General features: G+C 36.8%; 1 protein-coding gene across 7 annotated transcripts in view; it reads right to left on the reverse strand.

The window, feature by feature from the left end:
* The window catches only part of LOC121295782 (long-chain-fatty-acid--CoA ligase 4-like), a 38,294-nt gene extending 13,422 nt beyond the window's left edge, over positions 1 to 24,872 (reverse strand). Inside the window, exons 1-12 of one of the 7 annotated variants that reach the window (XM_041220815.1) lie at positions 24,785 to 24,872; positions 10,305 to 10,370; positions 9,970 to 10,030; positions 7,366 to 7,972; positions 6,322 to 6,499; positions 6,068 to 6,177; positions 5,456 to 5,594; positions 5,045 to 5,195; positions 4,515 to 4,638; positions 3,778 to 3,849; positions 2,734 to 2,873; positions 387 to 559 (exon numbers count right to left, since the gene is read on the reverse strand). In XM_041220815.1, the coding sequence (XP_041076749.1) occupies positions 387 to 559; positions 2,734 to 2,873; positions 3,778 to 3,849; positions 4,515 to 4,638; positions 5,045 to 5,195; positions 5,456 to 5,594; positions 6,068 to 6,177; positions 6,322 to 6,499; positions 7,366 to 7,713 (1,435 nt within the window). In that variant the 5' untranslated portion in view covers positions 7,714 to 7,972; positions 9,970 to 10,030; positions 10,305 to 10,370; positions 24,785 to 24,872. Of the gene's footprint in view, positions 1 to 386; positions 560 to 2,733; positions 2,874 to 3,777; positions 3,850 to 4,514; positions 4,639 to 5,044; positions 5,196 to 5,455; positions 5,595 to 6,067; positions 6,178 to 6,321; positions 6,500 to 7,365; positions 7,973 to 9,969; positions 10,031 to 10,304; positions 10,371 to 14,567; positions 14,777 to 24,784 lie in introns of those variants that run through there. The other 6 variants (XM_041220818.1, XM_041220813.1, XM_041220819.1 and 3 more) reach the window with 6 other exon arrangements.
* Positions 24,873 to 26,613: the final 1,741 nt, after the last annotated feature.

Raw genomic sequence — 26,613 nt, forward strand, 5'->3', positions numbered from 1 at the left:
CCACCGTAAGCAATTATCAGTCACATATCCAGTGTAATACATTTCATTGTATACCTGAGAATTGCATACAATTGTGAAGTATGTTTATTTAAAAAAAAAAAAAAAATCTTAAACCTCTAAAATGACCTTTTTTTTTTTTTTTTTTTTCACTGACCTGCACAATACAAACACTGCTCTTACAATTAAATTAACTTCCTCTGCAACAAGTAATAGTCCCCCAACTCTGGGAGCCTAGGGGCCCTAATACCTGCTGCACATGAACTGATCTTACAATGTTGTGGCAGTTAAAGAAAATCACAGGTCTGGAGAAACTTGATTACACAGACATCCGCCATATATATAGCGCTAAATCATCCTAAATCATCAGGCTAGTCTAAATCACCCACCTTCTGTGATGGTTCCTGCTCCGCACGTCTCCGTCAGCCCGTAGCCTTGCCCCACAGGGCAGCAGAAACAGACGTTCATGAAGCGTTGAGTGGCTGGAGAGAGAGGGGCCCCACCACACAGCATCATCCGCACATTGCCACCCAGCAAGGCCTTCACTTTCTTAAAGAGCAGCCTGTTTCGATGATTCGAACACAATTCAGTCGATACATCTATCTGTCTTTAGTACAGTGGTGTACAAATCTTAAAGCAGTGCCTTCATCAGTATCAGGAACATATTACAGTCAGCACTCACATATCCAACCCTATAAAATTTTGACTTCAGTGACGATTAAATGAATGTGGCGCATATCAAATTATTTCACCTGATTTGACATATATGTAGGCGAGCACTTTGGAACCTGCCCCATATCACAACCCTATGCCCTGTGCGCGCGCGCGCACGCACACACACACACACACACACACACTTTGTACAAAGAAAAAATATGATTTGCATTTGAGGAACTGTACATTCATTCATTCTTTCATTGAAATTTGTTAGCACACGAGTTGGGGGAATAACACAGCAGTAAAAGACAAAAAAGATTAAATGTCAAAAATACATAGCTGGAAGGACTGTTTTAAAATAAGTAGGCTTCCATTTAGATGTACTGTATTGGTTTTGTTGGTACAGTACTATATTTTCAACAATAGTATTTTAATTCACAGCAATATCATTCTGAAAATATCACTTGCCAAAAGAGATGACTGGTCTGGTCATGTGGACTGTAATACAGTACATGCTTTTAAATCTGGTACATATTGTAGCAGTATGTGAAATTCCCCATTAACGACCCAACAGCAAAATGAAATAAAAATGTTACCCATCCACAGAACTGTTTAAAATGTAAACGCAATGCAATTTAGCAAAATATTAAAAAATGACAACACAGTCTCCAGAATAAAACTGTACCTAAAGTCATTATTCAAAATTGCAGAATATAGTGCTTGATAAGGCCCTAATGTCACAGTTCACTTGCAAATGAAAATGCACAAAAACTAAAGATCACAGATTTAAAAAAAATTGCATCACAGTATCTAAAACTGTGTAATGATTAACTTTTCATTACTGTGCATTATCTTTTTCGCTTTGTTTTTGGAGGAAGCACTGTGTAACTGCAGTGCACAATAAAGAAAAAGACAAAGACAGACTGACTTGCCATCCCAGAGAAAAAAACAAACAAAAAAAAAAAAACAGCAGGCTGTGATGGTTAAACAAGTCAACTGTAACACTGAAGAGATGGGCTTTGTATCAGACAACTGGGGATTGAATTTAACCAAGGCTGATAAAACGCGACTGACATGTATTGTATATCCGAGTGCTGACTGTAATAACTTATTTGAGCTGACTACACTCGTACACAACAAATCCATAGGCATTGAAGGCACCCAATGTCGAATGACAGCATGACAAAGGATTCGCAAACTCTTTCATAGCATCTAGGGGAGTGCTACAATGCATAAGTGAAGGGTTAAATTCTTATTATTCCTAATATTCTTAAATTCTCTCATGTCATTCTCAACCTTTCTCCCTAGAATTTGCTGTCCACGGCCTTGAGTGAATCTTTCTTTGCTGTTCTCAGCAGCATGGGGCCTCTTTCTTTATGTATGTCTGGGTCTCTTGCAGGTGGCGTCTTTCCCACTGGTACCAGGAAGGATAAGGTGTTCCTCCCTTCCTGGTGCAACACCTGTTTCTCAAGTTACAAGGACACAGATGGCATAGGGAGGATGGGAGGATGATCTAAGGCTGGCTCCTTAGTAGATGGAAGAATTCCAGACCTGAACAACTCGGACCTTGGTCTATCACCTGTTACTGTCTTGCTGTTTTGCCCCTGGGAGGAGCACCATTGTAACTTGTAGTTTATTGGCTTGTGTGCTCATGTTGTCTTGTTGCTAGAATCTATCCAGGGGCTCAGGAACTCCCACCCAGTCGCTTCACTCCTCCTATGGGGCCTAGTATAAATGCTTATGTCTTTCGCTTTTGATAGTCTATTGAGCTAGCAAGCAGACGTAGCCTCCACACTGCAGTGTGTAATAAAGAAAGACCTATCTGCTTGAATATACCCAAAGACGATCTTCGAGTTTTATTCCTTCAATAAAATATCTGTAAACCTTACAGCTCAAAAATAAGCTAATGACCAGCTATCAAGACAATTTCTCTGTTCGTAATAACTTAAATATGAAATAACAGAAGGTAAATATATTTACTCAAGGATATTAAAACAAAATGTATGTTTTTGATATTGCAAATACAAGCTAGTTGTATCTAAAAGATACCATAAACCTGCATTAACAGTATATACTTACATATTGCAGAGTGGAGCATCGTATCCCCTTGTTATCTGTTCTAGTTTGTAGTTATATCCTAGTTTGAAAAGAGTTCTCTGGACATAATTCATCTCCTGAACTTTGCACATTACATTCTTAAAGATCCTGTCCATTATTTCCTGCAGACACAAACACATGAGAAAGAACAATTACAAGAAGCATGTGCGATTCTATTCCTTAGAAATCATTTCACAAACCAAAACAGCATCCTTGAATGGTTTAGCCCTCACTCTTGCCTGGAATGGAGCCAATGAACACTTTTTACCTTGGATCCAATGTGTATGAATGCATGCTTCCTGCACTTGCAGGGAGATATTAAACCACAGGATCTACAAAACTACATTCTTCTGCTGATCAAAACAAGCAATTGGCTTCTCCGTGACGCTTGCTCGTTTTAATAAGATTGTATCTGGAGAAACACATTCCTTTCATGAGAGCCAGACAGAACTGTCCCACTTTGTAAATTCGTCAACCAAATGATATCAGATATGAATATCCTCAAAATCAAAACAGGAAATCCAGAAATGATAGGCAAGGAGCAAATGCTTACTAACATGGTGTATCATATGTGAGGACCTCAGTAATGAATTATAATTAATGATACATAAACCAAAAATGATGCCAGGGCAGACACATGCTTTGGCAAAGATGCCATGAATAAATCCCATTTAGAAATGCTTTGAATCCACAAATACCGTTCAGTTATGTGAAGACCATCTGACCCAAACTATTCAAAATCAATTATCTGTGCCTTCAAAATCCTCCACACAAGCCATCAACATAAAGCAGTTTATATGCAAGATGACACTGCATATTACAAACAATTTGAAGTGTAACACTACCAAAATATCTTGGAATCAAAAATATTCTCTTATTTACATGCGCTTAACATTTTCCTCGTGGGCTTCTTATTAAGGAATTACATTTTAGATTGTTCTAGATTTTAAAAAAATTAATACAAAATGTGGAAGCACATTATGGCAGACCCCTTTCTGAACCGTGAAAAGGATTTGATGTACATACCGGCACAGCTGCCATCAGGGTTGGTCTCAGGACAGAGCAGTCCCCTTTACTTCCCTTCTTGATTTTAGTGGACTGAAAATAAATATAAAACAAATGTAAATTTAACACAAGGCTTGGCATTTTATAGTCCTATACTTGCACAACACTGATACAAAAAACCACATTTATCAGCATGTACTTATTACAATGTACACTCCTTAAAAAGATTACTTTCTTGTAACATTTTATTACATTTTTAGTGATTACTTGACCTTCACTTGCAAAAATGAATTAAACACTGTAGCCCAGCTGCCTCAAAGAAACAGGAAACTCCAATACTAACAGTGCTTGTCTGTTTATATACAAATTAAAAATCAAATTAACATTTGAGATTTGAGCACTCACTCCAATCCAAATAAAATGCATTACGATCACTGAGCTGTATTCTAAAGCTCTTCTTCTGGAAACGTACTTAAAACCAGGTTACGCCAAATCAATTTGATCTTTCAGATCATTTTAGATATTACACCAATGTCAACAGATGCTGATTACATTACAAGATTGCATTTAAGATTATTTAAGATAATCATCAATGCCTGGGTTCTAATCTGGCTCAGGTAAAGTACATTTGGTGGTCCCGTAGTAGACTCCAGTCTACATCATAAATCCCCATTGCCTCAGTGCCTTACTCTTGCCAGTTCCACTTTGTTATATTGGGGTAAACCTTGTTCTTAAGCCATACCACACTTTACCCTCACCTGGTCTGACAGAGTCTGTGGAGAGGAATATCCTATCCTGCAGCCATACGTGATACAAGACATTTCAGCAGTCATTTCAAGCACGTGAGCTAGGGGCAGATAACCAATGTAGGTGTCTTTTGGGCTTTAAGAAAGAGAGTATAGAACATGCATTACATGATGAAATGTACACTTTAGACGCCTTGTTCTGTAACACTAATATTTCAGCGACACATTTCTCATTTTATATTTCTAACACTAAATTTCAAAAAACAACAACAAAAACTTGACAATTTTTATTAAATGATTAGAATTGCATATTATAAATAGATAAATAGGTAGGAAGGATTTTAGTTGGGAAATGCAGTTACAAATTAGACTTGCATAGCTGATGGGCTTAACTACTGGATTATTTAGTTTCACATAAACCTGTGACCTAAAATATGTTAAATGGAGCTCAGATGACACTAATTAATCTCATGCTAAAGCCTGAAATGGCTGAAACGATTATGCTTCCAGAAAAGCAGACCGTTACCGATTCATCTACCTACCCCAGTCCTGGTATCCTCTCACACTGTCCTGTCATCCCTGCTATCAGGTTACTGTGAATGATCATGACACCTTTTGGACGGCCAGTGGAACCACTGGTATACATGATGACAGCAAGATCCGTGGAGACAGGTCGACAAGGTTCTACACTTACTGCAAAAAAACCCCCAGAGAATATAAAACCCCACATTATATAAAAAAACGAATGTGAAATACATACACAGCCTTGCTCTACAGTGTCTGTTTAAAACAATCCTCTCACAAGAGGCAAAAGCTTTCTACACCACTGTATACTACACGCAATACAGCAACAAGTGAGAAACTTACTAAAAACAAAAGCAATGCAAGGTATACCAAGCAAAACAAAATTTCATTTTTAAACATGCATTTCCAAAACAGATTGTCCTACTCACGGTTCTCAGGTTTGGCTCCCAGCTCCTGCACAGATTCCATACTGTGAATCTCCACCTCCTTTGGATAGCCCGTTTTACTGATAGTCTTTTTATCCACACAGATGATGTGCTTTAGATTCTTCAGCTGCGACAGTACACACTGTATAGAGAAAGAGGCACATTCTATTATGATAAAATTAAAACTGCACTCCTCCTTGTGTTCTAGAACTACCCCCAATTAAGTATCTCTTAAAGGACTGACTTTTTAATGAAATGCTTGTTTGTATTTATAACCACGTTTCTTTTTCGTACTATTACCACGTCTGTCTTCACAAGTTCATTTGCATTGCCCATTCAGAACTATTGTGTTTTCTGTATTGATTTTTAATTTATTTATTTTTTGCTTCGAAACACCTGCATGCATCAGAATGGAAAACACCCATCTCAGTCTGTACAAAAGATAGAATTACATTTTTACTTTATTCTCATCAGGATTCAAACTTATCTTTACAAGGGTGTCCTGGAAATATATGACAAAAGGAAGTTAAGAGAGCGTTCATATTTGGTTAAAGCCCTCATTGTAAAAAGTCTTCTGACTACAGGTTAAAATGACAATGTTTTCAATAGACTTACCTTAAGTTTGTCTTCCAGAAGCTCTGTACTAGTAATGAGGTGGGTGACTCCAGACTCATTCAGACCATATGCTACTGCATCTTCTCCTAGTGTGGCGTACAGAGTGACCACTGGTAAAAGGAAAGAACAGGGCGATATATTTTTATATATAAAACTAAAACCTTTTAAATATATATTTTAAACATTTTTTTCTCTCTTTAGAATGAAAAATTGTAACTTGGGATTGATTTAGGATCGAGAAGCATGGTACTTACATGGAAAATTGTATCTGATACAAGCCTGAGCCGCTATCATCCACTTTGCTCTAGTCTCACAGAAGATGGCGATGGTGCATTTTGGCTTCTGCCCTAGGGCAGCCAGCCCACTACCAAAGTGCTTCACTTGAGCATCTACATCTTCATAAGAAAGCCACTTGTATTCACCCAGAATTAACTGTAAAAGAAGGAAGAATATGAACTAATCCAATCATTTATTTATTTGGTTATTTGCAACACAAACCTTTCAAGACATGGAACCCTGATTGGACAGCATTACCATCCTGTAGTCGACCACTTAGGGATGGAAAGACAAGGTCAACTACTGAGACAATGCCTGATAATCAGGGTTTTACTCTCACTGAAAACTGGTAAACATTGTGTCTAAATGTACAATACACTCAAACATGCAGAAGTCTATTAACTGGATTGTCAATTAACCAGACCGTTACCTGGCTGCATGTTTAACATGGGTTTGATGCTAATGGGCAGACAAACAAAGGTTCAGGGCTGGCAGCGTTGTGCTTTTAAAGCACTCGCAGTCAAGCGCTTGCAGTAGTCCTTGTTACTTTCAGGGTCTGCTATACTGAAATGTAGTTAACTGCTAACACCTTCACTGGTTCGGTTTCTGGAATCTAAAGCCAGTTTGAAGCAAGACTGACTTAAACATTTTGTCAGAAAAGTCTAAGTGAATCCGCCAGGTTAGGCAAGCTTGCCAAAATAGGCAAAATGGCAATTAAAGTTGCTAACTGGCACCATTAACTTTACCTTTGGAAGGCTGAAAACATTTTGTCATCTGGAAAGGAATGTATGGGATAACAACACGAAATTAAATAACTCGGGTTTGCGTAATTATAAATAATGATATAGCGTGTATGAAAAAGGAACAGATTATGAACACCCCAGACACCACAGCATATTTGCATGGATGTTGAACATCATGATGCAGAGATCAGTTTTGCAATTGGGAAATCTATAAACTCTTTTACAGAAAAAACACCAATCATCAATCCATACAACCATTTGTTAAAATAATGCCGTTACCTTTTTAAAAACTTTCCCAGATGGCTGCTTCTCGTTTTCCTCACTCAGAACCTCTCTGGTCCCGAGACAATCAGCCTTTCCAAACTTCTGCACTGCATGTCTAAACAGCTTGTCCAAAGTGTCAATGCCAGGGAAAGTCATCGCAGCAAGTGAGTCGAAGTGGTCCACAGAACGATATGGGCCTTCCGTCTCATTAGACGTGGCTTTGGCTTTTATCCGCTTTGCCATGGTCTGTTTCTTTTGGGCATCGGTAAGGAAATACCATGGAACAAAGGTAAGGGCAGTGTACAGCCACATGAACAGACGCACAGGGAACAAGACAATGGAGTGGACTTCTTTGAAAATCATGATGTATTTTTTTTTCCCCGTTTACACAAAGTATAGCAGCAAGATCAAGAAACACAAGGGGCCTGAAGTGCGAGTCTCTCCAGTTTTCTTTCTTTCTATAGTTTGGTCCGTGATGTTGTTAACAGACAAAGGCAACAGTAGATGGCAGATGTAGCAGCCGTGCAGTTACAAGTACCAGCACCAGTGGTTAACCTCACTAAGTTCAGTATTAAAGAGAAATCGTACTGCTGTATGTATGAAAGACTAAATATAGCACAGACTGGCCAGATGATAGCAGGACAAGGAAGACAGAAGGGAAAAAAGAGAAAGAAAAAAAGAAGAACGTTAGTGACATGTTGCTAATCTATATTTACTATTAAAACTACAGGATGCTTCAAAGCTGCCATAAATGGTATGGACAAGTTGGAAAATCACCCATCTGACACACCACTGAAAACAAGGGCATAAGACGGTATATTTTTTCACCACTAGCCTTTTTTTTTTTTAATTGTTTTAATTCAACATTTTAGGAAATATATGCTTGATTTTAGATCATATCTGTTGTATAGCCAATACAACTAATTGGTAAAAACAAAAGAACATTTAGCAGCTTTCAAGTATCGGTACTATAAAACACAGTTTATAGTTCCTGGTTATATGATGAAACAAAGACGTGCAATAGCAAAGTAAATGGAATAGTTTTTACAGCAAAGCAACTTTTCTGTATAGACTGCACAGCACATTACAAGAATATGTTTTAGATGTAATAATGCTGGACTTCTGTTACACATGTTAGTTGGTTAAAGGATTGCATGTACTTTGTTGAATCTTGCCTGCTTTTAGTCCACAGACTAAAATCATCACTAAAAAAAAAAAAAAACACAAGTAGTCTACCAAAACAGATTCAGCAGCTGAAAGATGTACATACACAATGTGCGGGCAACTTTTGGATTGAAATAAGATTGCATAGAAGTATAGTTGAGTCCAGATTTCACTGCGAGCCAAACTCAATTGCTCCATTAGCCTTACAATAATTTAGTCTCAATTAAATAATTTGTTGTAAGCGTTTTGATTAATTAATTAAAATGATATTCACTCCCGGTAAATTAGCCACCAGCAGCCTAACACAGACTTTTAAAAACAGTCTTTAACTTACAACGTTAAGTAAACTGTATGTTACTCTACCTCATAAGTCAAAACCCAAGATCGGAACAGCGGTTAACTGGCCCGTTCAGAAGCCACATCAAACACTCCTCCCAAAAAAGAATCATTTCATACAATCTACCATGCAGGCCTGTCAAATATTCAGGTCAGTCAGCTTCCATGGCCTCTTGTTGCTAGTTTGAATTACTAGCTGATTGGTATCAAGCACATTTTGAATCACACTGGGAAAGATGTGTTCCTGTAATTAAGAACGTAATACCAGAGAAAAGGATTCTGCACCAATATATTCGTGTTTGTTTCATGAATAAAAAAAAACACTTTTCATCTAACTGGTTACTTGCCAATACAGCAATTTATTTCACAGTATACAAGAGAGCATAGTAGTAGTTTTGGATTGCAGCATTCAAATGAGTCCCTTCCTTGCATGAGATGGGTATGGACTTCTACACTCTTAAACACTAGTCGTTAACCAGATGACTAGTTTAAGGCAGAATCGATTTCAGGTAAGCGTTTTAAACCCCTTTCACACTGGCACTCCTACCCGAGTCCTAGCTACCAATGTCACGATCCCACGTAGTGTGAAACCATGTACCTGGGTCGAACCTGGGTTAACCCGGGTCCCAGCGACCCACTTCAGGATGTGGGTCGACACGCTTTGACCTGGGCTGAGCGAGATAAAATGCTTGACGGCCGTTCGTGAGCCGACTTGATAACAAACAGCCACGTCTGTTGAAAATGTCTGTTTATTCCGTTTAGCCATATTTTTATTGATTGATATACAGCATGAGGCAGATTGCAGCAGGGATGAAGAAACATTTGCTTCAATCAACATTTGAGCAGACTGTTCAATCCAGGGAAGCTTGGATGGAAGCATCAGTAACAAACTGCATTGGGGCATTGAAATGCGCATTGGTAACTTGCGTCTGTCACCCAGGTCAACCCTGCTTTATCAAAAGCAGTGTGAAATCGCATACTTGACCCGCCTAACACTGGGTTCTGACCCAGATAGGTTCTGACCCGGGTAGAGCATGCCAGTGTGAAAGGGGCTTTAATTACTTTTAATAGGAATAGGTGATTTAAATTATTGCCAACACTGCAACAAAATGTACCTACACACAGTTACCTCTTTACTTTACCCGTTTCTTCTTTTTTTTTTTATACAGAACAGTACATCCTAAAGGATTGCAAAAGAGAAATGGTAAACCTATGATCACAATATTTGCATGTTAGTGCATTAGTCAAGCAGATGCATGTGTGGATAGTAAGAAATAAAAAGTTGGAAATGGGCTTTAGAAGGCAATGGAATGTTTTGCAGTAATAGAAAATACAGATGTGTTCACATCTGCCTCAAAATATCTTTACTGGGAGAATTAACAAGCAGTTGTATCATATTATATGGCAATTGATAAAACCTTGGGGGATTATGAAAACAATGCTGAACTACTTACAGAAAGTTCAATTGCAATTGGTGAGATCCTGGTAGTGCTTCCTCTTTATGATTATCTTCTTAAAACCTGAAATACATCAAAATGAATTAATGTGATTAATTTAGGTTTGCAACATATATGTCTCCCCACCCAAAAAGATCATAATATAGGGGTCACCAAGTTTTTAAAAAACATGTCAATGCAAAGTGTCATCATACTCAGATCAGCTATTCTGAAGACACAGTAAAACCTTCATTACCTACATTAAACCAATCAGTCTAGAAATTATTAAGTTAGGTAGATTCTTGTTCAAGTGTCACAATTGCATGCAATTCTCAAGATAAAGGTAACAATGTTGAGAATATTAAAGTTTGTTTGTACAAAAGATATTCTAAGTGGATATGACACGGTACGCAAACTAATACCAAAACTTGACTCCCAAACACTTATACCGCATGTGCACAGACCGCAACAGCAAGGGTTTGCTCTTGTTACCATGTCAACCAATAGACCCAACTACTACTTTAATATTCTACAATTGTGCCTGACCAAAACACCCAAAGGATATACCAATAAAATACAAGTACAAATTCACTGCCATCCATCTTTACTAATCCTGAAGAAATGTAGAACAGGGTGCTCATTGGTCATTGGTCAATCAGTCTGCTCAAGACAGTATTCAGTTTGAACACAAATACCAACGCTCTGGTATCTAAAACAAATATTAGATTAGGTTTTGGTTGTGTACAAAAAGGTGCCATGCCTAAGTAATTTAACACCCTCTCGTGTAAATAGACTAATCAAATCTAGGTTTAGAAAAAGTACACTTTTATAGATTATAATGGCTACGGCAGTACAGTGATTTTTTCAGTTTTGCTAATTAAGAAAAACACTTCACAGGTAATGGATGGTCAGGCCATTACTGTGTCTGGAATATACTCTTCACAAGATATATGAAAACAAGTATAGCACCTGTAGTACGGGAGTAACATACATCCCTGCCACAGAGGTAAATAACTACTGTATCAGCATCAACCCTACAGACACCACATGGAAATGTTATTGAGACATAAAGTATGTGTGCATGCTGGTGCCATTTGACATTTATCCATGCAGCAAGAGGTATGTATCGGCCAAGATGTTAAACAAGCATGTAAAATACTTTATGTATAGTATCCAATTACAAGAAGTTAGAGGGTATGGCTAGAGTGTGCCCAGACATGTGCCTGAACTCAAGGAAACATTATCAAGGCCGACTGAGTTTCTTCATGTATTTATAATCACTGGCAGAGGAGTGACAGGTCGAGCAATGAATGTCTTCTAAATTCAAGGATATTGGTACTGGAACAAATATACACAGTATAATAATTCTTAAGGAAAACCCCAACTTCAAAACAAACTTAAAACCCATGGCATTTGTAAATCATTGAAAATGAAAGTTATTTTAAAACTAGGCAGATAAAAAAAAGCAACAAATCATTATAAAATGATATTGAAATACTGTACTTTATTTTATTTATTTTTTATTAGGAAAGCATATAGCCCCAGATCAGAAAGCTAAGCTGAGACACTTTGAGGTGGTTGAAAAATAAAAAAAAAATAATAATTGGGAGACTTAACTTAATGCTCCTGTTAGGTGCTTATTTACTGAATACCTTTACATCCACTCAGAGAAATAACTATAAACTTCCATTTCAATTATGTCAAGAAAGTTTGGGATCCCCTATGTTAACACAGTAAAAAAAACATTTAAAATAAAGGTATCAACATGCATTACAAACAGCTGAAGTCAGGTCAGTAAGTCCCTTTCCAAAAACAGAAAAACACCATGTGAAACATAGAATCGTCACTTAAAAATGTGCTGGTCAGTTTCATCGTACAGAGTGCTCCATTCATGGAGTGGCTTGTGCAGTTTCAAAAACTAAACTCTCACCGTTAGTCTGCCTTTTTATTTTAGCTTAATCTTAGCCTGGTTAACAGTGGAAAATGGCATTTCTTTTTCAAAAGAAGAAATGGGATACCTAAATGACAGTAAGCCTGCAATGTCTTTAGTAAAATATGATCTTACTTTTTGTCTCTTGATTTACACTGTTCTTTTTGTTCACATGCCTGAAGCATATCTAGTGACTGGACCTCCCATTTTTATTATCTATGAAAAAGTCTTCCCATACACTGTTCTCAGAACTGCTATATTTGTAAATGAAACATTATCCCCAATTGTATTCTTTAACTTTCACTGTTCCTTTCTGTAGATATCAAATAAGCGTGATCCCTTTGTAAATGTTTTTGTCAGATATACGTCTTGGTAGGGAGACATGAAGCTTGCGTGGTCCAGTAAGCTAAAAACCAGCTACATGTATGCAGCACAAGAATAAAAACTCACACACTAACATACTTCCTGTTCTGCCATAACAGGTTATTCTGGTAGTGGACTTCTGGGGACACATGTTATGAACTCTTGCATGAACAGTAAGATCAGCACCAGTCCAATAAAGAGTATGTGATACTGCACTTTGCATTACACAATACTGTTGTAAGTTGAGGAGAGAGATTGGATACTGTAACATGGTGAAACCTTGCTCTCAAAGCCCTCTACAAACAGAGCCCCCCTTCTCTAAATATGTGCCTTGAGTGATTCAGACAGTCCAGGGTATGGCAGTTGCTCAAGAACAAATATCCTCTGTTCTAATTACGTAACGCCCACCGTCAATGAAAAGCAAGTTTATTGCAGGTCAAAAGAGACAAACAACATTGAGTAAATCTCAGAGTAACTTTGAATTGCTGAACTAAAGTCTAAAGTCAAGATGTTTGTCATTTTACTGCCTATGCCCTTCCTTTCTAATTCATTTTTTTATCTGTGTGTCTTGTTCATGAGTTGAACATAGTTTAGAAAAAACAAAAAATGATTTACGTATGAACCGAACATTAAGACACTTTTTTATGGGGATAGTTGCTGCAGGACGTCTATTCATTTTTAGGGTGATATCCAAAAGCAAAGGTCTAGGACAAGAAAGTAAAGTTACACAATTAGTCCTTACAGATACAGAGGCACAGTATATTTTAGGAGAGTCTGTGGTCCTGCACTGTGGCAGACAGAAAGTATATAGGAGGGAGAGCTGTTTTGATTTCTTTGACTATCGGAATATCAGTAGTGGTTCTCCAAAAAAATAAATACAAATAAAATAAAAATAGTATTCTGTATGTTTGCAGCTCAATAATCAGTTTGTAGCAACTGTTCAACTGCAACAAACACAGATTAGTGTGATAAAAGTCCAGATCACAGAACAGCTGCTAAGCAATGTCTGATCTACCATCTAGCCACTATGAAGAAGAAAATGAGCTTTACACTGTGTACCTACTAGTTTTAGATACTTGCACCATCAATACAAAACACTGAATGACTGTGAATGAATGTTTGTGTATGTGACACTAGAAATATTTGGAACAATCCTCCGTGTATCCTTTCTAGAAAGGCTGTTTTTCTAACCAAACTCAGTGCTATTTCATATGACAGTCTTATATCTAATCAAAAACACTCCAGGAACTTTTAGAAGCTGATGCCATGGTCACCAACACAATTGGCACACAGTGTTTGTAAAACCCTGCAAACATAGTGACCATCTCAAATCTGACGACTTTGTGCAAATGCCACAGAACTGCTAATATTTCTTGTACAATAGCACTATAGAACTTGCTGTAGATAATCATAATTGGATGTCAAGATTACATGATAAATATGTCAGGAAACAGTCACAATCACCATTCAGAAACAGCCTATGTATTTGGCAAACTGAGCATTTACTTTTCCAAATATAAAGCATGTCTATCAGAAACAAGATGTCATATTCATGTTTTCACTGTATGTCTGAGTGATTTTTAAGATTCAGCGGTCTAACTTACAACTGATGTCATGCTTTTCATCTGGGTTTGAACCCAGCACAAGTAAAAGTAGTTTAGTGGTCTCAGCATACCCCAAAATTACACATCAAATTCAATACAGTAGCACCAAATAAATATACATGAAAAATAAAACTAAACAATTATCAATTCTTCCTCATTGTAAAAACAACACAAAAATAGTTCAGACATGTACTGTACCAAAAATACCAACATGTACTGTAATACATGCAATAGCAAAAATACAAAAAAGATAATTGCATTTTTCCGTCTTTTAAAAATGTAGCGTACATGTAGCGTAATGGACATTCTACATATCTCACAACGTTGTGTCAAAGGAAAAAACTAAAATCCAAACATAAAAGCAGCTGAAAGAAAGATACCTACCTGCTCAAGCTTGTAGGAAAGGCTGATCAATGATGACTGGCACAAATCGCTTTGTTTCAAAATACACCACCTCATTGCTAACTATATAGCAAACAGCAAGTTAAACACAGTCCTAAAGCTTTCTGCCAGCTAGTTAGAGCTCCAGCTTCTCTCCTACACAGCACTTTTGACTAATTGCAGCTGGAAATCTCCCTAAACACTAACATATTACTTTGCAAGGAAGTGATGCAGTTCCTTACTCAGACAGTGACTCAAGTATGCAGTACACAGAGGTCTAACTTTAACAAAGCATTACTCTTAGTGAACGAGCCCCTCCTCTGTTGTGCAAAATACTAATCAGATTACTGCTGTAGCAAATTACTTATTTTGAGAGATTTGTTCTTTCTGCCCTTAAGGATACTGTACAGTATTCCTTTTTTTACCCTATAAAATAGCCACACTGAGATTGTGTCACATACAGACGTGCTCAAATTTGTTGGTACCCTTACAGCTCATTGAAATAATGCTTCATTCCTCCTGAAAAGTGATGAAATTAAAAGCTATTTTATCATGTATACTTGCATGCCTTTGGTATGTCATAGAATAAAGTAAAGAAGCTGTGAAAAGAGATGAATTATTGCTTATTCTACAAAGATATTCTAAAATGGCCTGGACACATTTGTTCAAACTAATGTGTTTCTTTAATTAGTATCACACATGTCTCCAATCTAGTAATCAGTCATTCAGCCTATTTAAATGGAGAAAAGTAGTCACTGTGTATCATTGTGTGCACCACACTGAACATGGACCAGAGAAAGCAAAGGAGAGAGTTGTAGACCTTTACCATAATAAACAATCATGGTAAAGATAAAGGCTACAAGACCATCTCCAAGCAGCTTGATGTTCCTGTGACAACAGTTGCAACTATTATTAAGAAGTCTAAGGTCCATGGAACTGTAGGCAACCTCCCTGGGCGCGGTCGCAAGAGGAACATTGACCCCAGATTGAACAGAGGGATAGTGCGAATGGTACAAAAAGTACCAAGTATAACTGCCAAAGAGATACAAGCGAAACTCCAAGGTGAAGGTACATCAGTTTCTAATTGCATCATCCGTCGCTTTTTGAGCGAAAGTGGGCTCCATGGAAGATGACCCAGGAGGACTCCACTTTTGAAAGAAAAACATAAAAAAGGCAGACTGGAATTTGCTAAAATGCATATTTACAAGCCACAATCCTTCTGGGAGAATGTCCTTTAGACAGATGAGTCAAAACTGGAGCTTTTTGGCAAGTCACATCAGCTCTATGTTCACAGATGAAAAAAAAAGAAGCTTTCAAAGAAAAGAACACCATACCTACAGTGAAACATGGAGGAGGCTCGGTTATGTTTTGGGGCTGCTTTGCCGCGCCTGGCACAGGGTGCCTTGAATCTGTGCAGGGCAATGAAATCTCAAGACTATCAAGGCATTCTGGAGCGAAACGTACTGCCCAGTGTCAGAAAGCTCTGTCTCAGTCGCAGGTCATGGGTCCTCCAACAGGATAATGACCCAAAACACACAGCTAAAAGCACCCATGAATGGATAAGAACAAAACATTGGACTATTCTGAAGTGGTCTTCTATGAGTCCTGATCTGAATCCTATCGAACATCTATGGAAAGAGCTGAAACGTGCAGTCTGGAGAAGGCACCCATCAAACCTGAGACAGCTAGAGCAGTTTGCTCAGGAAGAGTGGGCCAAACTACCTGTTAACAGGTGCAGAAGTCTCATTGAGAGCTACAGAAAATGTTTGATGGCAGTGATTGCCTCTAAAGGTTGTGCAACAAAATATTAGGTTAACGGTCCCATCATTTTTGTCCATGCCATTTTCATTTGTTTTATTATTTACAATATTATGTTAAATAAAAAATCAAAAGCAAAGTCTGATTTATGGAATAAACAATGGTGGATGCCAATTACTTTTGTCAGGTTCAATTTATTTCAGAGAAAATTGTGCATTCTTCGTTTTTTGGGGAGGGGTACAAACAAATTTGAGTATGTCTGTAGCTACATAACTTCAAACATATCTACAATAACTACAACTATCACATGTTATCATACATAATACAACCAAAACTTTTTTTTTTTCCTAATCAAAGATGAATTTTATTAGGACCAGCGTTCCCGCTAAGCTTTTTACATACTGAGAAAGCCGGTTTGACATCATCAGTGAGAAACCTTCGGCCACGCATTAACCCTTTTAATATATATTTGTTGCATTATACAATTTTGAAACAATATTCCAACACAAGTATCTCAGCAATTTTACAACTTACTTTAAATTTAAACGAGACATTTATTGTGGCTCTGCCTCTGATTTTGAATCATCCTCTGATCCTGTGCAGCCCTGTCAGTTGTTATCATACACATAGACTGCATGCTTAACTGGTGGTCTGCATAAAATTGCTTTATACTACTGCATAAAACACTGGCGTTTGCCTTCAATTGTAACCATCTTTAGGGCTACTAATTGTTCCACTCTTGGGAATACCAAATTCTGTTTTTCAAAAACGGCTAATTCCATTTGTTACCACTTTTTATCAATGTACTAACAATGAAATATGGCATCTGAACAAATATGCAGAGCATCAAAAGAAACTTATCACTATTATAATTCATTTATTTTAGGAAAAAAATAAGGTATATAAATGATGGACGTTGACGAAATGTTTTTGGTTTCTTTTTAATCACTCATCCTTGACCATGACACGCTTGAGTGACTATGACTGAAGCACATGCACTTAATCACCCAATTTGTGAGACAGTTGATTGGACACTGGATATGGAGTGATTTGATAGAACGTTTCCTTGTGGTGCGGTGTGTGTGCAGTGCTGCCAGTTCCGCGGTTTTCCCGTAGTATTGGGCTACTTCAAAAACACAGCCACGGGAAATATTAAGGAGTAAAGGGTTGATCATGTAATTAAATTAGATTGGTGGTATAACTTTAAAAGATTGAACTGTTTTCATGTTTGGGATACAGTACCAGCATTAGTATTTCAATAAAGGGATCATGCTTTAATTTGGCTGCTGGCCTGGTATGAATGTTGATTTGTCCCTTCAGAGATTCCGTACGAATTTATTGATAATGACGTATAGATGAGTTGTACTGGGGCTTGAAGTTTTTGTCAAATTTATACTAGGTATCTTTTCTTATGAAAGCTTTTGATTATTTTTTAAATTATTTATTTATTTATTTATTTGATGCATAGGCCTACATGTTAATAATAAGCTTGCTTTTAGTTAAAACAGATAATTGGGCTATTTTTAAGTGACTTTGGGCTATAAGCCCTGCAGAAATTTGGCAACCCTGTGTGTGTGTGTGTGTGTGTGTGTGTGTGTGTGTGTGTGTGTGTGTGTGTGTGTGTGTGTGTGTGTGTGATTAACTTGCTTTTTAATAACCCCGACAGCCGTACTTTAGAACTCCATTTAAAGTTTCATCACCAGGGGCACAACTCAATTACTTACAGAATAGCAGAGTCATGAGAAAACCCCCCAAAAAGTTCAAACAAATTGCATCCCCCAGTTCATATTATTTGCCACTACTATGAACAACTCCCTGTATCTACTGCCAGGATGGTGTATGTGTGTTATATTTACACTATAAAGTTGGGACTACAGTTGTACAGTGTTCTATATGCAGTACAGTATCTGAACGGTGCTTCGCTGTATAGTACTTACTGTATGGATAATTCTTCATTGTAACATACATATGCCAAGCTACTGTTTCTTTAATAAAACACTGTAAACCTCCCTTTGGACAAAGCTGAATCACTGATGACGTCTATCAGTTACCACTTTCACCCACACTAGTACATCTTGCAGGGTGGTTTTCCTGTAAAGTCAGACGTGTAAGTTCTGTTTAATTTCCATTAAAGCTATTGCAGCAAAGCTAGGATTTCTTTCAACAGAGGCTAGGAAATCACCACAAATTTATGTTGGATTACATAAACATTCCTCAAAGAAAACGCCAAACCAGAAGGCCTGGAATTTTTACTTTAAATGTTTTTATGGGAGTAGCATTTGACTGCTGTTAGCGGAAGGGCAAATGGCTTGGTTATTTCTTCAGAGAAACAATTTATGGGTGGACTGGTGGACAGAAGATGACCCATTTCAGAATAGCTGACTTACTATTGCATGTCAAAGGCTTACTTATTGTAGTACAAAGTACGTACAGTGTGGAACACAAGAAATAGCCAATACCGATTACTGACATTTCATAATGCTACAAGAACCAAACTTAAAGCCTAATCCTCCTGTGCAGTTCCAAGAAGTTGGGTAACAAAGACTGTTATCTGTATTACACCACATTGATCATTTACCTACACATTTACTTCATGCAGGAAGCTGATCGCTGACTGCTTTAATGACAGAAATGAGAAATGAAATTACTTTGTATGCTTTAAATAGCATTCAGACACTACCCAATGTTACAATATGGTACTGTAGTTAGAGATATACAATCCATAACTTAAAAAAGCACAGAATTATAAATGATAAGGTTTATAATTAAGTAAACTGGATAAAGGCACTAGCCAAAAATGTGTTTTACTGTTTATTTGCTCCGCAATATATATATATATAAAAAAAGAATTTATTAAAAGGAAAGCAAATGAAAGTGAGTTGCCATGAAAAAAAATGACTGGCCTTCCTCATAATTTCAAAGAGAATCCACAGTAGACACCTTACTTCAAGACCTAGAATTCTTGATGACACAGGCTATACTGTGACATCCTGCTCCTCAATCTACACTCTGTGTACTCTTACAGTAAAAAGGATACAAGAGGGTACAGAGAAATGAAACACTGAAGGATATTTCAATGACTGGAGAACAGAAACCTCAACACATTAAGTTCTCCTTGTCTTCATGTATTGACACAGATTGGTTCTGGGAACACAGGGCAACATGAAACAATAAGATCCTGATATGTTACAAACAGGGGTGTAATTGACACAGTAAATTCACAGATACTCTTTTGTGATGTGCAGGTTGCGATACAACATGAAACAACGATGGACCATTTCATTAAAAGACAAAAGTGAAAAGAGCAGGGAGAGTAAACTATAAAACATACTCTTTCTTACATACCATGTAAAGAAAGAATCATCGATATAAAACCATGCTTAAGCATCCATGTATAGTAGGAACACGTTTCAGTACAGAACTCCCCACACCCAATATTTAACAAGTGAATGCATTAAGCAATAGAATTGTTACAGTACTGTCTCTCCATTGCTTCTTATCTTTTAAATGTTAGGAAAATACTTATAAAAGAACCTTGAATGCCTCTCGAGATGAACAGCTAGTTCATCATGACTATGACATCACTAGAGCATATAAACAGGATGGCCAGATCCAAGGTGATGATAAGGTTTGATCAAGGCTGAATAAATGTTATCACTGGAACATCAAATTCGGGTGGAAAAAACACTGAACGGATTGAGATTTACTGAACTGCAAAATTGTTACCCTGTTGACGAAACATAAAAATAAAAATGTATCAACAATGGAGAAATTTTATATCACATTTAAGCAGCCTTAAAAAAATCAGCACAGCAGTTTAAATATAAAAGACAGAATTAAGCATACTTGGAAATGCCTGGCCTGATGTCTTTGTCAATACAAGAGCTACAGTAACACAAGTAGCACAATATCATTGAAGTGATTCTGAATGTTATAAAGAAGATGTCATTTCACAAATTAAAAACTTCTTTAATCTCTCTTTGTCATTTCAAAAATTCTTGTTAAATGTACTATCATTATTTTTTTTATTTTTTTTAAATACAGGACACATACAACAATAAACATTTCTTAATCTGTCCTATCACAAATGTTTCACAAAGTGCAACAACAATCTTGTAACTGCAATTGGACCAATATAACCTAATAAACGTTTAACAGACAGCAATGTCTGATGCCTGCTGATGTTGTGAAATAATTAGTGGGTGTGCATGTGTGTTACGCTAAGCTTAGTAGGTAAAAGGTTACTGTATTGGAACACTAGTACTGTAATAAGATTGTGAATCACAGCTAAGTGAGAAATGTGTGAAGTAATCACATGCCACGAGTACAGTATACTTTTACCTTCGGGTCAACTAGGGTAAATGTAATGTCTCATGACTTGTCTCTTTTTCTCATTAAAGCTTTGAAACATATGTAACTTCCTGTATCCCATTCCAAAACCTATCCAACTGACACCTTTCCTATGCTCTCAGGTTTGGAAAATATTTACTATTTCAAGTTTAGATCAGAGGCTTCAATATTTAACCCTATATACCTCATCTTTAAAGAGGAAGAATACTGGAGGGCAATCACTCTCACCAACAGAAACTGATTTTTAAAACACAAAACCAGATCTTCCTAACTAGCAGATAATACAAGTGGAATACTCCCCAAGGCATCACTGGTGTTTTGCAAGTGCACCTCCTTTTCAAGTTGAGGCTGTATGAATAAAACCCTATTGCTTTGAAGGTTTACAGGTCATATTTGCAAATACAGGAATACAGAGCCTTGTACACCACTCCCAGTATTGTAAGACCCAGGTCGAGGCAAATTCAAAATCTACTGGTTTTTCCAAAATTGAGACAGAATTTACTGAAAACATGAATCAGCTCTTCCTCTATGGGTCAAATTACATGTGTAATGAACACTATGCTGCAAAACCAATTACAAGAAAGGTTGGGTCAAATAAACACGTTTCACTAAAGCATGCTTTAAAGATTTATTCAAGCTACAATTAAAGAGGATAGGGAGTTAAAACGCAGTCCCATTTATTGCAAAGTTTCTAAGACAAGTCTAATTTTTTTTTTTTTTTTTTTAAATAATCTAAATGAGACTTGACAACAAAAAGCATGTTGGCACTTACCAATCCACATAATTGTAATGTAGAGTATACGATTACTGTTATTGGAACTAACCTCTAAAAGGAAAAAAAAATGGTAAACTATGAATTCTGGTGGCATCATCGCAATTAAAATGATTAAATGAAATAATAATGTACACAACATATTTAACACTATTTCAAACAAAGTATCAAATATGACTGAAAAAAAAAAAAAAGACAGTTGTGAATTAATGTGAAGGCACCATCTCAAAGTATGCTGGCTTTCAACCAATTATGACGACAATATCTTAGTGTGCTGTTTCTATCATGAGGTCACGGGACCCCAGCATAATATCAGGGCACAGGTCAGTGTCATAGTCACCAACACATTTACTGTTTAAGTGCAGCAGCCAGTCAGATTTGAAGTTAATACCTCAAGTGGTTTTGGGATGTGTCTTTGACAATACACAATTAAGTCTTCTACTACCCACGATCAGACGGGTTTGGTGTGTAATACTTCTAACAATGATACCTGCAAATCCTTATCTTCTGTACCTAAATGTAATTTAGCCATGTATGCACAGCAATTCACCATGTACTAAAGGTCTATACCTTTATACAATTCAAGATATAACACAAAGGTAATGTTTTATTGGCAAAATGCCTGTACTGCCAACAGCGACCCATGAGCAAACAGCATGTACCAACTGAGAATTTGTTCTGATGGCTGTCAAATTTCCAGTATAGAACAATTTGCCTTCCTTGAAGCCCTGTAGTTGACTCACAATGAAAATGCAAACTTCCTAAGACAATGGCCAAAACATATGTTATTTATTGAATGCTTTATTAAAGTATTTTCTTTAAAGGATTACATGGTTTGGTTTGTTTAACAATTGTCTAGAAATGTGCCAACCACACACCACTTTATTTTATTCTAGTGTAAGTGTCTTTCAACAGCTTCATGACTACATAGGTAAATTCCTGTAACTTTACTCTATTAACTAAAGTAGAGTAGCTAGCGATACTGTAAGAGAAGATAATCCCTGCATTTTTAAAGTCCATAAAGCACTTCAAACACCACTTTTGCGTTTCCATTCATTCACTTTGCAGGACAAAAGTCTTGGTTTGCTGTAACCAGAATCAGGCTCAGACATTTCATTAGAGGGTTTGCTTGAAATAAACAGTTGTGTAATTGAAATGCTAATGTAATTCTTTTTTTTTTTTTTTTTTTTTTAAAACAAAGACAATTTGTATGAAATCATAATTGTAGACCGGGTCTCACAAATAGGTTTTAAGCAAAAAGTTGTAAATTCAGAAGGTTTGGGGTTGCATTATGAGGGATTGTGTTTAGATTTTATGCTTTAGTGGTGCTGAACAAGGAGGCGACCTAGCAGGACGCCTATATTTGAATCCGGCTGAGTTGAGGTGGGTTTGAGACACGTAACTTAGCACCCGATGCCTCATTCTTCATATATCCCAAGCACTGAATTCACCAGCATCACAAAAATCTGCCACAGTTTGTTACAGAAAAGCCCTTTTGAGCTACACATAGTGACAACAGTGTCTGCTAAAAGATAAAGAACACAGCTGTCTAGATGCCACTGTTCTGAGATCTCACACACCTGTCAGCTGCAGGCATAACAAAAGTACACAGCAGTAGCCAGCTGCCACAAAATGACATTACAATCAAAATGGACACTCACTAATCAAACTCAGCTAATACCATTTCCATGAGACAATATACTGATTAGGCCTTAGCATAGCATAAAAGATCAGGATTGCTTAAAAGAGCTGTGTTAACAAATGATTCCTCCATTTCCTCACACACAAATACTCTGACTACAGACTGAACTAGCTTTCTGCTTGACATCACAAGAGAAGCACCTCCTTGTTTCTGTGACTGCTGGTGGTGGTGACCGATAGTAACCTCTTCTGTCTTCAAGAGAAGGTGATACAATTAACTTGCTCATCTAAGCATGCAACAAAGATAACGCTGTCTACAGCAAGCACAGAAAGGGCAAAAGGTTTGAAAAGACATGCTCTAAATCAGAGCCAACACAGTGAAAAGAGAAGTCTATAACTGACCATCTGTCTAACAACCACTTTAATTAATCCATTTCAGCAGAGGCAATATTATTGATCAAAATTAAATACGCAAATAGCACCCCTGACAGTCAATATGCACTATATAAAAGCAGCACATATACAGTACATGCTGCACATCAATTTCATTCAAGATTGCAATATATGACCGATTAAAATTTCTCTTATAAAAATTACTTTTTGAAAGAAGTGTCTCAGAAGTGACAGCATATTTCAAAACCAACCCTCAATAAATATATATATATATATATATATATATATATATATATATATATATATATATATATATATATATATATATTAAATAGACCATTGACTACAACTTCTTTTCAAAGCATTGAAATCTACAATATCTCAAGGCCCTACTGTCACATGAACGTCCTTTACCAAAGTAAAACTTTATGACAATATATTTTGTGCATTTAAATAGTAAATATAAATATAACAATAATGGAATGGAAATGAGACTATGAACAACACTGCTGACAGTAAATATTAAAAAGTTGTAAAATACAACTACTTCAGCACCCGGGACAGATCCTAGTTAAATTAAATGAATGCACTGTACGGATGCTAATTGCATAACGTGTCATACATAATACAAGATTGCACAGAACTCGCCCATTCTTCAAATATACAAACATCTCTTTGTATGCTACCATTATCAGATTATTTGGAACAACGTTAACAGTACTGTACCAACATTTTACATTTGTCATCTTAAGAGACATCTACAGACTTACCCTTCACAGCAGACTCGATGTCGTCAATAGAATATTTAGCCAATTTGGCTAAATATTCGAAACCAGATCTGTTTAAATTGACGGTGAATTCACTAAATAATATTTTATCTTTATCTAACTAATTTATCAATTTTCAAAAAGCACAAATTAATTATACAGGGCAAACTTAACATGCTATGGTAAGGAAGAAATTGGCTAAATATTCCATTAACGACATCGAGTCTGTCATGTTGACACACTTCCTTGACATACAGCAACGTTGCTGGCGTGAGAACGTCATTAAATGGCATGCAATGCCAGCTTCTAGTAGTAATATGATAAAACCAAGATTAAAATAAATATACCAATAGCAGAGAATAAATACAAGGCATGAGGTATAAGGGAACATTGCGAGTGATGATGTATACAGAAGTTGCAATCCATCATTGTACACATGGCTTCGATTAAACTATACATTTCGAGAAAATTAATTGGAATTTAAGAAGCATTGATAAGAATAGGACAAAGTTGTCATAGTCATGTTTGTCTTACCGTACCTACAAAGCTGGCGCACGCATGCATCAGACCTCAATCTTGCGCTGAAGTAAATGAATGACCGACAGTACCCTCTCACCTTCCGGGGAAAGGAAAAAAACCCCGGAAATATTACGTCATCTGACTCCATCTTTTACAGCCAATAGACTTTAAGACGATACCTATGGTTATTCTGAGACTGAGGCTTCTCAGCTGTTCCTATTTTTAAAGCAGCACTTCAATTCTGAAGATTTTTTTTTTTTTAAACTGTGTATAACACCTGTTGTCGGCCCTCTTCTATTATTACAGCACAAGTGCTCTGTGCTGGACATGACCCGTTCTGAGAAAATATTGAGCAAATTATCATTCATATGCCCCACTGTTACAGTCCACACAGTACAGAGGAAGTCTGATTTGTTTAGGAAAGGGACCCCTGTAAGAAAGTTTAGGAAACGTGGAAGCTTTAGCAGTTTCCCAAAGTCAAATCTGAATCTTTTTGTTAGTTTGTATCTCAAGATAGAGCATGTTGCTTGATTATTTACATTCTAGTTAATGAGTGGCCGTTTTGTCAATGCTTTGTGACTGGATCTTCCTCATAAGCTTTTTTTTTTTTTTTTTTTTTTTTTTTTCCCTGACATTTCTATACAGAAAAAAATGATCCTTCAGGATTCCTCTAGAACCCTTGTTGTGTTAAACCATTTTAACATATGATCCAATTTGGAGTTCCCTATGCTTCCAATTAGAGGTTCCACGTGAATCATCAAATTGTTGGTTCCATTTAGAACCATTTCGTTTATATGGAACCCATCATATTGAAAACTCCTGTTGGTCACTATAGGCGAATGTTTTTTTGTTTTTTTTTTACATAACGAGTGTTCCACTGAAAGACTGTAAGAACCACGTGGTTATATATAGAATGTCAAGGACCATCTTTTAAAGTAGTGGTTTTCAACCTTTTCATCTCAAGTACCAATGTTTCCAACAGGGGCCATCATGTGTACCAGTAACCATGTGCAATCTTAAACTGCTGTTGTAAAAGCGAGACTTACCCATTACAACCAGGTTTGTTGTGCCTGTACTCAATTGTGTGTTGCCTCATTCTGCTGGTTAATCTGTGCAGCTGATGACTGCAATGAACTCAGCATGTTTATATTTTAAATATTTTGCAAGTGTTGTGTATTGAATTGGTGACCGCACCTTTAATTGTGAACAGTTATAATATAGGGAACAGCATGCTACAACTCGCATGCTCAGTGTTGGTGAAGTCCTGATCTGACAGCATGCAACACACCGCTCTTATGGTTTACATACCGTTTATTTTTCAGTAAAAACTAGTTTAAATTGCATTGAGTTTGTTCATTAGCACAATCTGAGAGCTCAATTTAGTAAATGGTTTTTTTTGTTGTTTTTTTTTTTTTTTTTTTTTTTTTTTTTTTTTTTTACAGCAATCAGCTAATCTGTAGTACACAGTACACTTCCTAATTACAGAGCCAAGTATTTCTATGTGTTCTGCTTTCACATTTTTTAAATGGTCAGTTTGAGAAATAAACTTTTTTTTTTTTTTTCAACAACTGACCCTGCTATATACATACTCACGCCACATACTGTTTTATATAATGGTAACGGTGCTCTTAGATTACTGTGCTTGCTTCTTTTGGCTGAAGAGATCTTGCCAGCTCTTCATCTAACTATGTAATCTTGTGCAATTAAATCATACTTAATCTCCTGACGGTAAACAATGCAACTAAATGTATTATGTCTGGGATGCAAGACGCAACAGACAGAAAAAATTCATTCGAGTTGACTCACTTTATTTGGCACTACGATTTGACTAGCGAGAGATAACGTTTTT

The sequence above is a fragment of the Polyodon spathula genome, chromosome 20, assembly GCF_017654505.1.
Source record: "Polyodon spathula isolate WHYD16114869_AA chromosome 20, ASM1765450v1, whole genome shotgun sequence".
In the NCBI taxonomy this organism is placed as follows: Eukaryota; Metazoa; Chordata; class Actinopteri; order Acipenseriformes; family Polyodontidae; genus Polyodon; species Polyodon spathula.